Source organism: Ptychodera flava, chromosome 7 (genome assembly GCF_041260155.1).
Source record: "Ptychodera flava strain L36383 chromosome 7, AS_Pfla_20210202, whole genome shotgun sequence".
Lineage (NCBI taxonomy): Eukaryota > Metazoa > Hemichordata > Enteropneusta > Ptychoderidae > Ptychodera > Ptychodera flava.
Genome location: NC_091934.1, coordinates 2126051 through 2141513, shown reverse-complemented (window position 1 = coordinate 2141513; position 15463 = coordinate 2126051). Strand labels below are relative to the sequence as shown.

The window sequence follows — 15463 nt, the reverse complement described above, 5'->3', positions numbered from 1 at the left end:
TTAACAAAAGGTTCAATTTCATAAAAACATGTTAAACTTTGATATCTCGACCGTGGGCCATCCAGGTATTTAAGTAATTTTTGCATAACCCCCTAACCAATATTCAAAGTTTCAACATACATAAATGACATAACTTTTTGTTCTGCTTTTTCTACACAATTTCTGTATCATTTGCTCTCTTGTATGATCTGATCACTTATTCACCTCGCTCTTGTATTTCACCTACTGAAGTCACTCCATGGTCAAGAATATATCTATACCAAGTATATTGATTATCATTAGTAAATAAGTAATTTTTCATTATTTCCAGATAAAAATTTGGTATACTTGCCTGAACAAGCATGAGAAATATGTACTCATCTTTTATTGAAAAGAAAATAATTTGTGTCAGTCGTTTTGATACCTAAAGAAATAAAATCCTCTTAGGAGACAACAAAAGTTATAGGGCCTAAGTGCACAGGATCTAGGACAAAACTGAACTGTTGTAAACTCACCATTTCTTATCACAGAGAAATATATATTTTATAATAAGTGACTTGACAGTAACCATTTTAACATTTAAGGTAGAATGCACCTCGGGGACAGACATTTGGACTCTCAAACTTTTACAGTTCTCTTTTGATATACGACATGTGAGGGTTCATTTTAAAGCTCTTGGTGAAAGAAAACTTTTTACCGGCTTAGTTTCTTCTAAATTCGAAATTCGAAATTTTTATTTTTCTCCATAGAGTTATCACAGGGTGGCGGCCATTTTGAATTCCTAATATCGGTAAATCTTAGGTAATTTGTTTCTCTAGTACCAAAATTTGCACGGTGACCCTTATTTTTATTCTTGATTTTGAAAGAGAATGATTGAAAGATTCCATGAGGAAAGTTAGAGCAAAAGTTTAAGTCTTTCACTTTCGAGGTGCATACTACCTTAACTATATCCATCAAAATTAATTAATACTTTATGGTTGGATACTTGTTGTAGAATAAGTGATTACATCTACATTTTGTTGTGACTTTGAATTTCATTTTGTTGGTTTCACCTTTTTCAACCATCATGAGGCAACTGATGAGAATCTAGCAGGGTAAACCAGGATTTGCAAGGTCTTTACTATTGCTGTATCTGTAAATTATACAAATAAATCTATTGATATTTAACTTTGTCAAGTTAGAGGATTTCAGTCAAAATTTCTGCGTTAGAGAGAGGGCTACCTTAATTCACCATGGATGGCGGGGGTGGGAGGTGGAGGTTACTCAAAATTTTGGAGTTTCAGATGTAATTCCTTGAACCCCCCCCTCCCTGTAAAGAGTGACAGCTTCCTTATTTAGGAATATTTTGTTGATGGTCAGAGGAAATAGTCACATGACATTAAGAAAAGGACGCATCAATGACTAGGCAACAAAACGAAATCAAACCACCATTTCAAGTTCAAATCTAATATGCCAATCGCATTTGTACTTTCTTTTTGCCTTGGGGTTATCTGCTGTGATATCAGATATGAGGGCGCTATCCGGTTGGCGCCTTAGGGAGCGTTCAGTTTTTACGGCCTGGGGGGGGGGGCGGCAAAATCTTGTCGGCGGTGTTCAAAAAAATATAGACCCCCCTGCATTTTTTGTGAAAAAGAGATGACCCCCCCCCTTTGTCAGACGAAAAAAATTGATGACCCCCCCCCCCCCCCGAAAAATAACCAAAACCCATATGTCAAATTTACCCGCATGGTTTGGATTTGAACTCCGGTACGCGGCGCACTTTATTCGTGTAGCAGAGATGCCAGTGCACAAACTTCTCAGCCACATCCATTGAAACGTCTGTTAATTAGGACGACTGTAAGGCAATTTTTAACTTCATTTCCATAGACAACTCATGTCCATGGACATTGTATAAAGTAAACTTTATTGGAGTGGTTCGCCAAAGGCAGCCCTCCGGTTAAGAGGGTCATGGGCCATTACGTAAAGTCAACTTTATTCTAGTGGGCCACCAAAGGTGGCACGCCGGTAAAGAGGGTCGATCATGGCTATTGCATAAAGTAGCCTTTACTGGACAGGGCCACTGAAGGCGCGCGGCCATTACCATTATTCAGTGCGTGATTTCAGGGGTCCCTCAAAAATGTTTCTAATACAAGCCGCGTCTTCAATTGGGATTTTTACGGTAAGATTGCCATGGGGTATTACATAAAGTCAATTTATTGCAGTGGGCCGCCGCAGGCTGCCTGCCGGTAAAGAGGGTCGATCATGGCCATTGCATTGAAGTAAACCTAATTGGAGTGGGCTGCCAAAGGCATCTGCTCGTTAAGAGGGTCATGGGTAATACATAATGTATATTTATTGTAGTGGGCCGTCAAAGGCGGCCCGCCGGTAAAGAGGGTCGATCATGGCCATGGCATAAAGTGAACTTTATCGTTGGTATTATGTTTTTGAAAATGTGGTGACCCCCCCCCCCCCTTTTCTACCAGTGAAAAAGCAATGACCCCCCTTTGCGGATTCCAAAATTACGATGAACCCCCCCCCCCCCCCTGGATTTTGCCGGGCACCCCCGGCCGTAAAAACTGGACGGTCCCTTATGCTTCTCCCATAGACCCTCGGAGTCTATGGTTCCCTATATTTTACTGGAACGATCCTGATATGAGCTCAAAGCGTGAAGTGTAAAAAATTAATTTTAGAATATCCACATAGACAACGAATTACAATTTTCAACAACATTATGGCTCTTTCCTGCCTTTTATGATGAGGCTAAAAAGCCATACACTGAAAACAGTTGAGACTCTTCTAGTGCTCATGATAGCTCTGCATGGCAGGGCTGTGTGTTACCGGTGTTATACAGCCTCCCACCACATTATTGTCATTATTGTGGTGGGAGGTCGTATAACGCCGGTAACACACAGCCCTGCCATGCAGAGCTAATGATTCATATGCAAACCTGTGCCCAGATTAGGGATCGTCTCAGATTGCGTTCAAGAAACAAAATTCATTTAGATCAAACCCCCCTCCCCCTAAAAGAAAGTTCAAAAGTGCGAAATGTTGATGTCTGCCTAAGGGAACAATGTACTGAGAATTATATGCTTCGTGAAGACAGCAGTATTCAGAGCTTTTCCATCAACACAGTGAGAGGGAAATGACCAGGTGTGGTTAGAGCAGACAGACACTTATAATACATAAAAAAATAAAACTTTTTATCTTTATAATTTGATGAATGAAATGTTTAGGATACAATGTTGCTGTCAGTAAATTGTATTTGGGACACCAACAAGCTAAAAACAGCTACTGTAAAATTTTTTGACACCAGTCATGTGCATTTTTTTTATTTTTACAGGCAAAGAACTTGTTATCATAAAATAAAAGTGCATAAGTGAAGTTCACTACTTGAATGGAGGTCAACCCCCCACCCCACCCCCTACACGAATGAATTTTCGCTTTTTGAACTTATGGGACAATCTGAGATGGTCCCTTATATCCATCAAAATCACAAAAGTTTTCAAGTACAGAACAGAAGACAAATTGTGTATATCATGATGTATAACAAACTACCAATTCATATTAAGCCAGGTTTCTACCAGTCTGGCTGTAGTGGACATCATATTATTATATCTTTTGATTCAATAAACACGCAATATGCATTCCTTCATTCCGCCTGAGGGGTGACAGATGCAGTGTGTAAAATCCTATGACATCAACTGATCGAACAGTAACACAATAAATAAAACAAAATGACTCACTCAAACACTTATGGTACTCATTTTTCTTGGAACTAATATTTTATTCACAAAGTCTCTGTAACTTTAAAATTTTAACGGAAGATAAAGCTTTTTCTCTGTCCCTTCAATACCAAAATAAAAATTTTACATTTTTTATAACAAATTTGTGGGTCAAAATTATATACATTAGGATGTCGTCCATACACCAATCAATTCATGACAACGTAATTGAAAAATCACTCAGAATCTCTCATTATCTAATGCCTAATTTGACTACATTTGTCGATGTTTTCAGTAACTTGAGTAAGTATTAATCTATCTGGGAAGAGATTCAGTTAGAGTATTTCCTGCTGTCTGATAGAAATTTGATGGCATCTAGCATATCTGCCATATGTAGACATATTAATCTGTGACTTTCAAACTGAGCAACTTGACAAAATCTGGATTAGTTATCAAAATACACAAAAAAGGACACACATCTGAAACCTTGTGTTTTGGTTTAAAGACTAGGATCTTTCTTGCTTAATAGAAGCAATGGTCGAAACAAACTTAAGTTTTAACTTGTCTGTCACCTCAAGCAGACAACTTGATTTTGCATGAGGCTTCACTGGCTTTGGTCTATTACACATGACTGTCCAATGTTCAACTGTATTTTCAATATCTCTGTATATTCCTCAAACAAATTCCAGAATAAAAGTATATCAATGTAAAATGAGCTGATACAGAATATAAGATAGAATGTGAAAATAACCCAGAATATTGATTCAGGAGTGGATGTCATACTATCATCTTTATAAAGTTTGAAGGATGATGTGACAAGACATTTCTCTGAATGTGAGTATGGAAATATAATATCTCCAATGTGACATCACAAATAAAACCCACTTTTACCCTTGTACAGATGATTCAGATCAAACAAAATTATGAAATAAACAAACACTTGAAAGGAAATCTCACTGTTGGTTTATTTACCGTTTGATTTTCATTGTGCCATGTTTTTTCTCTGAAACTGACAGACTGAGTATAGATGATAAAAATTTTAGTACAAAATGGTTTGAATCCAAGGTATTTGGTGCTATGGTTTGGCCAGAATGCATTATGGTACACTACCTGGCTTCGATGTATACATCAAATCATGGAAACAACACAAGTTACCATGGTAACCACATATGCTTATGTTTACCAACCTTATTAGAAACAAATTAGTGCACAATACCAAGAATACGGGCTGAAACTGGAATCTACTTTTTTCTTATTTCTTGTTTACTACTGCTATGTAAGTTGGCAGTGATGTTTGTACATATCTGAATCATTTGGTGTCAACTTTTCCTATACGGTATGGATAAAGTTCACTTCAAACAAATAGGTTTTTGATTTAAACAAGTGGTCAAGTTTTGAGAGACAAACATCCAAATAAAGATGGATCATGAACTACACTAGTTTTCATAAGGATTTGCAGATGATGGGATAACCATTGGTACTTTGTTGATTAAGGATAGAGGCAGTACAAGCAGAATAGATTACAATTCAGGGGATAGGACAGTATATGATATTCACTGGTTAAAATCTGATTGTATTGGTGTTTCAACAGGTTAATGACATTGGTACAACAGATAGAGTGTATTCAGTTGTCACGGGTCTGTCTGTATACAGGCTGAGATGTCTAAAAGTGTACATGCTACATGGCACATCTTGTCTATTTTCCATAAACTCTATCAAACAAACACTTCAAGTAATGATCCACACTGTAATGAGAACTTGAATATAGAGTTGATGTCACATCATATCTCCTCATGTATTCATTTGTTTTATCAAAAGCTGAATAAAATTAAATGAACATTCAAAGACATTTCCTATTATATGTTTGAACATATTTGTGACTCTGTAATAAAATGACAAACAAGCAAGAATGAATACAAAATTCAGGCCTAAAGGCCTATCTATAGAGATAAATCAGGTATGTTACCAGGAAATCAAGCTTCAAAGGTTTAATTAATATTGTGAAATGGTCTGATATCTTGTCATGGAGGACTGCACTGTGAATAGTCCAAATGTGACACTGCAAAACACTGGGTTACGATCTGACTGAAGCAAGTCTTGCTTAAACAAAGCTTTTTACAACAAATGACAGATCTGTCAAATGAAGAGTTGCTGCAACAACATTTTTTTCATTTCCTGACATGACAAGACAATCAGTAGATGATTAGCTATACTTTTTTGGTTCAACTTACTTCAACCTTTGTAAATTCTTTCTATCAATTTGCTTTACTTTTCTCAACCAACCTTTGATTTGCTGAATAAGTGTCAGGTAGTAATTCCTAACAAATAAATAAACTTTGGTGACAGTGAAAACATACCACCATGTCTGCATAGCAGAAGAAAAAATTCATAAATTGTTTTCCTTAGTTATTTCTCAAAAAAGATAACAGCAACATATTCATCAATTATAGAACACAGAAACTATAGTTTGTAGAACTGTTGAAAATTAGAAAACGACAAAAACTTTGCAAAACTAACACAAGGCTACATGCTGAATTGAAATGCTCCTTCTTAAAAGTACAATAGAGATTTATAATTGATGCGTCTAATTGCATGGAACAATGTTGTATAAAGGTTACTATTTCACATTTGTAATTGTTCATGTATCAGTCCTCTTTGTGGGAAAAACCCCTGGAAAACTACGGATGGTTTGTATAGCATTTGACTTGTCAAATGTACTTGCTTCATAGCTGATGAGAATCACTAATTGCAACTGCTACCTTCCATGCAGACATCTTTTAAATCTCTAAATGTACACAATAACACAATTTTCAGTATTTCTTCCATAAAAGTTGTTTTTCTTCATACTATTTATAAATAATTTCATATATAATATTTCAAAATCAAACTTTTTCATGAAAACTGGTAACAGCACCCCTCATTAATACACCCTTTCACCACCATGGTTCAATCCAAACTGGTGAATCAATGGTGATTATGGACCAATTTACAGGGCATTGGGGGGAACATTTAAAATTGATCATGCATGTGACAAAAGCAAAGCTCTTGCAAGAAATAATTCCATGGTCACATGTATATCTATTACCAAATTTGTTGCCATGATCAGTTAGGTTTTGCCAAAGTTATAAACATCTCTGTGAATTTCATAAATTTTGTACATACACCATGCACAAGCTATTTCACACATCAGCTATTTTGACCGATGAGTAGTGGTCTCAGCACGGATGTACCACAATACAAGCAGTATCAGACAACTGAGGTAGGTAACAACTTGCTAATCATTGCAAATCATAGCACTACACACCGACACTACTCAAGACCAGCTATCCACTCTCCAACAAACTACCCTCAATATCATTTGGAAGTCATAACCCAGGCATGTGTAAACGTTGACTCTTTCTGAAACAGTGAGCAGTATTCACGTTGTCTGTAAATTACAAAATCTTGTCCATATGACTTCACACTAACCATTAAAAATCAGTTACCTTTGTGCTTGATAGAAGCTGTGGTTAAAGTCCTATTTCAACAACATCTAACCCCCCCTTCTCAAAATGAAATAAAAAACATCTCTTGTATACTTTCCTCTTAGAAATATACAATTCATGAAAAAAATATTTGCAAAGCCTGTATAGAATGATACACAATGTAACTTTTATGGTACTGCAAGTTGCCTTGTTAACTTGCAGAATTCCATATCTTTTATAGTACTCACATTCATAGATTTTGTTATCTTTGTAAAATTTAGAAATTTACAATTTCAATTGTCAAAATATCGTAGTACCTAGAACTATAAAGTGTAATGAACTTTGGCTTCAGCAATATCTGACAGTATAATACCATATGCTTTTATGGTTCAAATTGACTTTTGCTAGTATGTAGTATTTTCTCTTTCACAAGTTATTCAACATAAAATAATTGAGAGAAAAGCTGAGATGACTCTGTATCTAGTCCTTAGCATGAGCTATGTTATGAGCTGCCCAGTTCAGATGTGTTTTCCAACTATTCTTCAGAGCTTCATTAAACTTGCCTTGAAAGTGTTTAATTGCTTCTTCCTCTGACAGATTTAACTGTAAAGTTTCTCTAAGGTAATCAATATCCTCTAGTCTGGACAACTCTGGTAATCCAGTTGACAACATCATTGCAAATAAGTTAATGAACAACACTCCTTTTCTCCGAAGGATAACATATGCCTTCTCACACACTTCACGGAATCTGAAGCATAAAAATTTAAAAAAATTGTCAAATGTCTAGTTTCCACAGCTGTGGTAACAAATAATCTAAAATCTGTGTGTTCAGTCGATAGGAGACATAATCAAAGCATGATAAATATATAATTGACTGAGATGAGATCACTGGAATTTATATTGATTGACATATTTCAACTATGCTGGTAGGGTCTGCATGATTTTTTGTCTTCATCATTGTTACAAATCACATGATGTACCGGTATTCTCCAACAAAATAGTTCTGGAATCTTTGAGTCACTGAAAAAATGGGAGGGACCTTTGAGTCACTTGACGACTGGGGGGATCTTTGAGTTACTTGACGACTGGGGGGATCTTTGAGTTACTTGACGACTGGGGGGATCTTTGAGTCACTTGACGACTGGGGGGAGAATGGTGACACATCAGTCAACAATAAGTCACTGATTACTGAATTAATGGACATACTGATCAAATTGACATTCATTTGACTTGAAAATGATTTCTGCACAAAAGGCAACCATTGCAAGATTAAGAAGTTGGAAAAGGATCAGTTTCAGATACATAAAACATTTATTTTATGTAAGACTATAGTTGTCTTGACTGAATGCATTGTAAGCTGAACTTCTACTAAGCAGAAAGGGATTTACCTTTGATCTATTTATAAATATTAGAAATTACTACTTACGTGTCAAATTCAGTTGATGACCCAGTGTTCTTGCCTTTTGTTATGACATGTACAAAGTCATGTGTTAAAACAAATGGAACTCTTTCTCTCTGAATTCCAAATTTACTCTTGAAGTTGCCAAGGATATGTCCGAAATCTATGTGAAAGAGCTGAAAAAGACAAATTTGTATTAGTTGCAGTACAATAATCTATGTCACACTGTAGGCATGGAGACTTGGAAGAGCTACTGAGTACATTGGTATGACAGCAATGCTGCGCCAGTGACACCTGTCGACATGGCAACTCTCGGTGTAAACAAAGAGTTGTTGAGTTTAAGGGGTTTTATAAATGGATGTGGTCTGAGGTGTTTACACTGGTATGCAGATAAGAATGGATAGTGAAATTGATCTAAATGTTGCCACACTTGTGTAATTGATTTGTAGAGTTGTTCCGAAACTTGCCACAGAAGTTGCACTGACTTGTTATAACTGCAGTGAAAATCAAAGAGCTTTTATGGACCCATAATAAACACACACCAGGGAGTACACTTTGCAGTGCACTTCACATACACAGATTCATATTACATTCCTTATATACCGCTGTTTTGAGTTACATTGTACCACAGCCAAGTCAGAGTCTAGTTGTCATTAGACTCTCGTTGCCTTTGCATTGTATGAAGTTCTTTGGCAAAAAAAAAATCAAAATCACAGGAAAAGAGGTGTACATACGCCAGAAGTAATAAGTGAGAAAGTTGTCGAAATGTACGGGGATAGAAAGTCAGGAAATCTTTACCCTACACACACAGACACTAATCAGTGTCTACTTTATTGCTTTATATCAACAATTACAGCAGAAGCCTACTGTGAAACAACACTATCATCCGTCTTTAGTTTGCCACAACTCAACTAAAGTTACCGATCCTGTAGTAAATTTTGAAACAACTTTACAAACCAATTACACAAGTGTGATAACATTTAGATCAATTTCACTGTCCATTCTTATCTGCATACGACAGGAAAGATTGGCTGATAACAGTGATTTATAGGTGACTTCATGTTGAAGAAAGGAGCCATCAAAACATTGATGCCACACACCACTATTTTATCTACCTTCAGTCAGTGTCCTGTGAACACAGTCCAATGCACTTTGCCCCTCCTTGGAAACACTAACATAGTTCAAGTGAAGAATTTCATGCAGAAACTACCCGCTACTTAGTTGTGTTTTTAAAGAAAATTTGGAGAAAAATGTGTGAAAGTGTGAGTAATTGCCATATTGGATAGTATTACACCATAAACTGTGGCAGTCATATTGGATCGCAGCGTTCCATTACTTGACATGCACATGCACACTACAATACAATGTCTGTGTGCCAAGTTTGAATGAAATCTGTTCAGGGATAGTTGAGTTATGGTTCAAAAACATGGAAAATAAGGACAGTGTCCTCACACTGTCGAGGACAGTGGTGCTCATATTTGGTTTGAATTGGTCAATCAAGAAATATTTAAACCAGAAAAACAAGAATGACAAAAGTAAATAAGGTCTGAAACTTCAGGTACTGGAGGTCAAAACTTTAGGAACAGGCTTAGCAGAGGAATCTTTCAACACGGTTTCAGCAGGTCTGCCAAAATGTATCATTTCATGAACAATGACAGTTAATGACTCAAGGTCAGTGGAGTAGCCTGTTTCAGTCACCGCCATCACTCCTACACATAATAGGTACACTGCATATAAATGGGTTAGAGATTACAGAATCTCCAACTCAGATGTGTGTGCTGTTTCAGTTAATGCCACCACTCCCGCACATTTGCAGGATTTCCACTTTTTCTTACCTCAATTGCATATTTTTTGACACCGACATGTTCATTTGAACAACGTCACATCTCAACCCCTGGGTCAACCTGTACACCAAATACTGTGATGGTAGGTGTGACAGTTTGGGAGCTTTTGCGTGTGATGTACATACATCAACATATACATACATACAGATGCCACCGACTCACCATATAACCTCTTTTTAGTATTTATATACACCCAAATATGAGCTAAAAATCACAACAAAAAAGCTGTCCAGCGGCCATATTGGATCATATCACAAAATAAACTGACATGCATACATATATACCATTGTACTTTATCTGTGTACCAACATTGAACGAAGATAGTTGAGTTATGGTTCAAAAATATGCAAAAATCGCAACATAATGGCCACCCGGCAGCCATATTGGATCGTATTACGAAATAAATTGACATTCATATGTATGCCACAGTACTTCATCCTTGCAAACAGTTTGCAAAAAATCGGCTCAGGGGTGACAGAGAAACGGCTGCTGACGCACAGATGGACAGATGGGACAAATCTATGAGTACCCGCTGGACTGTGCCCGCGGGGACTAAAAGAGGTTAACAATTACATTGTTTTACTTCCTTAACTTAAAAATATGACTATGTACTTGATCCAAAATTACCTTCAACTGTTTAAGGGAAATTGTCATTCCTTTTTGAGATTTTTATCATGAATTTTAAAATTGTACGTGTTGTTTAATTTATTGAAATATGGTGAAATACTGGTCAACTGTACAAAACATGTACCACATACTCTGATAGAGCTTCAGTTGAGATATCACCAAAGGAACTCACCTGGCCAGTCTTTCTGATCATGATATTATCATTATGTCTATCACCAATACCAAGTACATATGTAGCAACACAGTATCCAGCACAAGATAGTGTAAACTCTTCCACTGCTCTGTCCAAACTGAAAATAGAGTTCATGATTAATCACCGTCTGAAAATGGCAATTTGTATGGACAGATGATTTATACAGGTGTACACTATGTATTGTAATGATGCAGTAATGTATGACATTTTGTATGGACACGATTTATACAGGTGTACACTGTGTATTGTAATGATGCAGTAATGTATGACATTTTGTATGGACAGATGATTTATACAGGTGTACAATGTGTATTGTAATGATGCAGTAATGTATGACATTTTGTATGGACACGATTTATACAGGTGTACACTGTGTATTGTAATGATACAGTAATGTATGACATTTTGTATGGACATGATTTAAACAGGTGTACACTGCGTATTGTAATGATGCAGTAATGTATGACATTTTGTATGGACACGATTTATACAGGTGTACACTGTGTATTGTAATGATGCAGTAATGTATGACATTTTGTATGGACATGATTTAGACAGGTGTACACTGTGTATTGTAATGATACAGTAATGTATGACATTTTGTATGGACACGATTTATATAGGTGTACACTGTGTATTGTACTGTGCAGTAATGTATGACATTTTGTATGGACAGATGATTTATACAGGTGTACACTGTGTATTGTAATGATGCAGTAACAGGGGTGGGAATTTCACAATTTGTAAATTATTCAATTATCAGATTAGAAAACGTGCTTATAAATAGTGGGAAATGGGTCACACAATAGTAATATTGATAAGAAGTAATGTTATTTGGTGAAAAGTCAACCAACAGACAAGCTGCACTAATATGTTTTAAAATTTATCATTGTAAAGAAAACTACTTCAGATTATAAATACCAAATAGATGTCTATGATTATTTAAATCTGCCAAAAGAAATTCAGAAATTCATTTTTGGTCGCATGTTACTATTAACTTTATCATTGATTTGTAGTTTGTCATTTTCAAAATCTACAAATAATATCATGTGATGTAAGCAATGGGCAAAGACATAGAATTTGCCACTGTGCTGGTATTTTACATGAATCATGACATGATGTATGCAGCAATGTAGTAACTAAATGTGACTGAACTTCAGATGGTACACATGCTGTAAGCATTGCACATTCATGCCAGTTGATGAAGCTGGAATTAAATTCATCTACAAACCTCTGTGCTGTACTATTGTGGTTCTTTAACCAGTTGAACAGTGCATCTTTCTTGAAGGCAGCTGCAGCAGCAAGACCACCACCCTTTTTCTGTATTTTAGAAATTGTTTCAGCTTCAGTGACAACTTCTATTAATCCAACTTTATCTCCCATAGAGAGTGCCCTGTACGGTATCATTCTGAAATTAATCATAATATAACTTGTTAGGCCTCATTGTCCTTACTGCAACCTAACGACTATGAATAAAACTTAGTGCCAAATACCATTGTGTTGGAGAATGTCATTGAAAATTATGGTACCTATATTGGTAATCTTGACCATAGATTTTCATTCCTATAAAAGTGGATCGTAAAAAAATACTATATCAGTCTATCTTGATGATATGTACCTAAAAAATACCGCAATCATACGGTGTCGCTCAAAGTTGATCAGAATTGGTATATACCAGTTTGGGTACCAAAGATCAACAATATTGTTTCTATCTGTTCAGTACAGGAAAATTCTACGTTGATGTTATGACAATGATTTCTGCACAGTACAACCAGAAAAACAACAAGAAATATTTAAACAAGAAAAAAAAGAATGACAAAAGTAAATAAGGTCTGAAACTTTAGGTACTTGGAGGTCAACTTAAACAACAGCATAGCAGAAACAGTTAGTCCCTCTTAGTTTGACCATAGACAGTCTTCCCCCCTCTACTGTCTATGGTTTGAGCTGGTCTGTTAATATGTAACAGTTCATAAACAATGACAGGAAATGACTCAAGCCTGTTTCAGACACTGGCCATCACTCCTGCACATTTGCAGGATTTCCCTTTTTCTTACCTCATTTGCACATTTTTGACACTGACATGTTCATTTGAACAAATTCACATCTCAACCCCTGCATCTACCTGTACACCAAATACAGAGATGGTAGCTTTGGCGGTATGGGAGCCTTTGTGTGTGACGGACATACATCTGCACATACATACCCACAAATACACAGACATACAGACGCCACCGACTCATCATATAAGCTCTTTTTGGTATTTATATACAAAACCAAATATGAGCTAAAAACCAGCAATGGTATACCACAAGATTTTGACCAGTTCATGACATATATGCACAAGCAATAGTGAATGCATATATGAAGTGAACTGGTCAAAACAGTGGTATACCATCTCTGGGTGTGATTTATTGCTATTATATCATATCAGTATATTGAAATTCTGAAATGGAACATCAAACATGGGGCCCGGGGGCACCGACGTCCTTTGTGCCTCCTTACTGTTTATTATTTGCCATAAATGTGAAATTTGGCAAAAAGTCAAATTGTTTGGACATAAATGAAAGTTATTTGAACTGGTTGGTTACTGCTCCAGCATAAGTTCAAGTGTGGATTCTAAGTATCAACAGCCTTGATATGTGTGAAAGTGAATTAAGAATAAGAGACGGGACTCAATAGGATCAACAATATCTAAAACAGGAAACGGTGAACTTATATAATACAGAAGGGGAGAAAATTTAGCCACAAACTATTGTAATGTAATGGACAATGGCTAATCTATAAATCAAATTACTTAAACTGGATTGTTGGCATTGATTACACATGTATTTATCGTCCATCAAATAGAAAATAAATTTGGGCCATTGACTAAAACACATTTGCTTGTTACACTCACCAAACTTGTACTTAGTATTTGGAGTGTACACCTATCTACAATACAATGATAAAAAGTTTGGACTCTGTAGGTCAACAGTGCATCTTTAATGTATGAGACTAAATAAGTTTACCCCTAAAGTATGTATAGGCCAAAAACAAAATTTAATTTTGAATTACATGGTGCAGGGAAGGACATACAATATGGTGAAAAGCAAACTAAATATAAAAACTGAATATACAATCATATGCAAATGTTGTTGTACAGTCATGAGTATCTGGTGTGTGCCAAGAGACAAATATTAAAATTGGACAGTATCATCCTGACCACAGTTTGTCGGTACAAAATATTATGCTATTCACGATATACAACATAGCTTGCATTTTGTTCACAGTAGAACTGAGTTTTACATGTAAGATTGCTTTCTCGTAAACTGTAAATTCTGGCTTCTGGCAGCTAAAACGTTGCAATACTACATTTTTTGATATAATACGGAGTGACTTGCACTCATATGCAATATGCAGTGACAGTCGATATATTCATAGTATTAAAGAGTCTACTACATTCAAGCATAGTGATGTTGACAACTACATGCATGCCAGTGCACGATTTCAAGTAGCCATGAGGAAATTCTAATGGTCTTTTAGTGGAAATATAGGTATTAAACAACAGTGAAACAAATAACATTAGATATCGTGACCATGCTTAAGTGCAATCTCGGATCATGTATGATCTGATGATCCTGCCAAATTGCCATGTCGGATTATGCCGTGATTCTGAAGTGCGCGTACTTCCTTAGTAAATCGGTCAACATAAGCACACACTGTCTTTAGCGATCAAAGTCAACAATGATGTCAAAATCAATGCACAACTGACGAAATTACCCAAAATAAGCAACAGAAAAATAAAAGTTATCGTTGTGTCGAAAGGACAGTACATCAACATAAAACGACGCTAGTTTGTTATGACATGGACGTTGAAGGAGAGAGCGTTCCCTTGCTCTCACCCAGCTATTAGTACTCGCCGCCGGTGGGATTGCCTCGCTAAAGCAATGGCTTCGCCGGTACCAGGTGAGTACCGAGTACGGAGGCCATCATTCTTCAGTCTATCGAAGGAGCGTTTCGTGCCAAAAAATACATGACAGCAACAAAAGTACCATCACTGTGAACTTCATATTTACATCATCAAATACACACTAAAAACTGTAAAAAGTCAAAATTCGCACCAGACCGAGAAACAAGATGGCGTCGGTTTGATTTTTCGAAGTCCTTGCAAAACAACGCTAACTTGCTATGAGCGCATGCGCATATTAAGGGGAGACCCATTTGATTTCGGGGGGTATGTAGGAAGTGGGTATGGGAACTTTTGTTTTTGTGTCAGA

The 15463-nt window shown here is 36.4% G+C and overlaps 1 protein-coding gene across 1 annotated transcript in view; it reads right to left on the bottom strand.

Annotated features, from left to right (window-relative positions):
* Positions 1-3718: 3718 nt before the first annotated feature.
* The window catches only part of LOC139136552 (phosphatidylinositol 4,5-bisphosphate 3-kinase catalytic subunit beta isoform-like), a 46771-nt gene continuing 35026 nt past the window's right edge, over positions 3719-15463 (bottom strand). Inside the window, exons 16-19 of the mRNA XM_070704284.1 lie at positions 12439-12615; positions 11187-11304; positions 8571-8719; positions 3719-7892 (exon numbers count right to left, since the gene is read on the bottom strand). Coding sequence (XP_070560385.1) covers positions 7625-7892; positions 8571-8719; positions 11187-11304; positions 12439-12615 — 712 coding nt within the window. The 3' untranslated portion in view covers positions 3719-7624. The remainder of the gene's footprint in view (positions 7893-8570; positions 8720-11186; positions 11305-12438; positions 12616-15463) is intronic.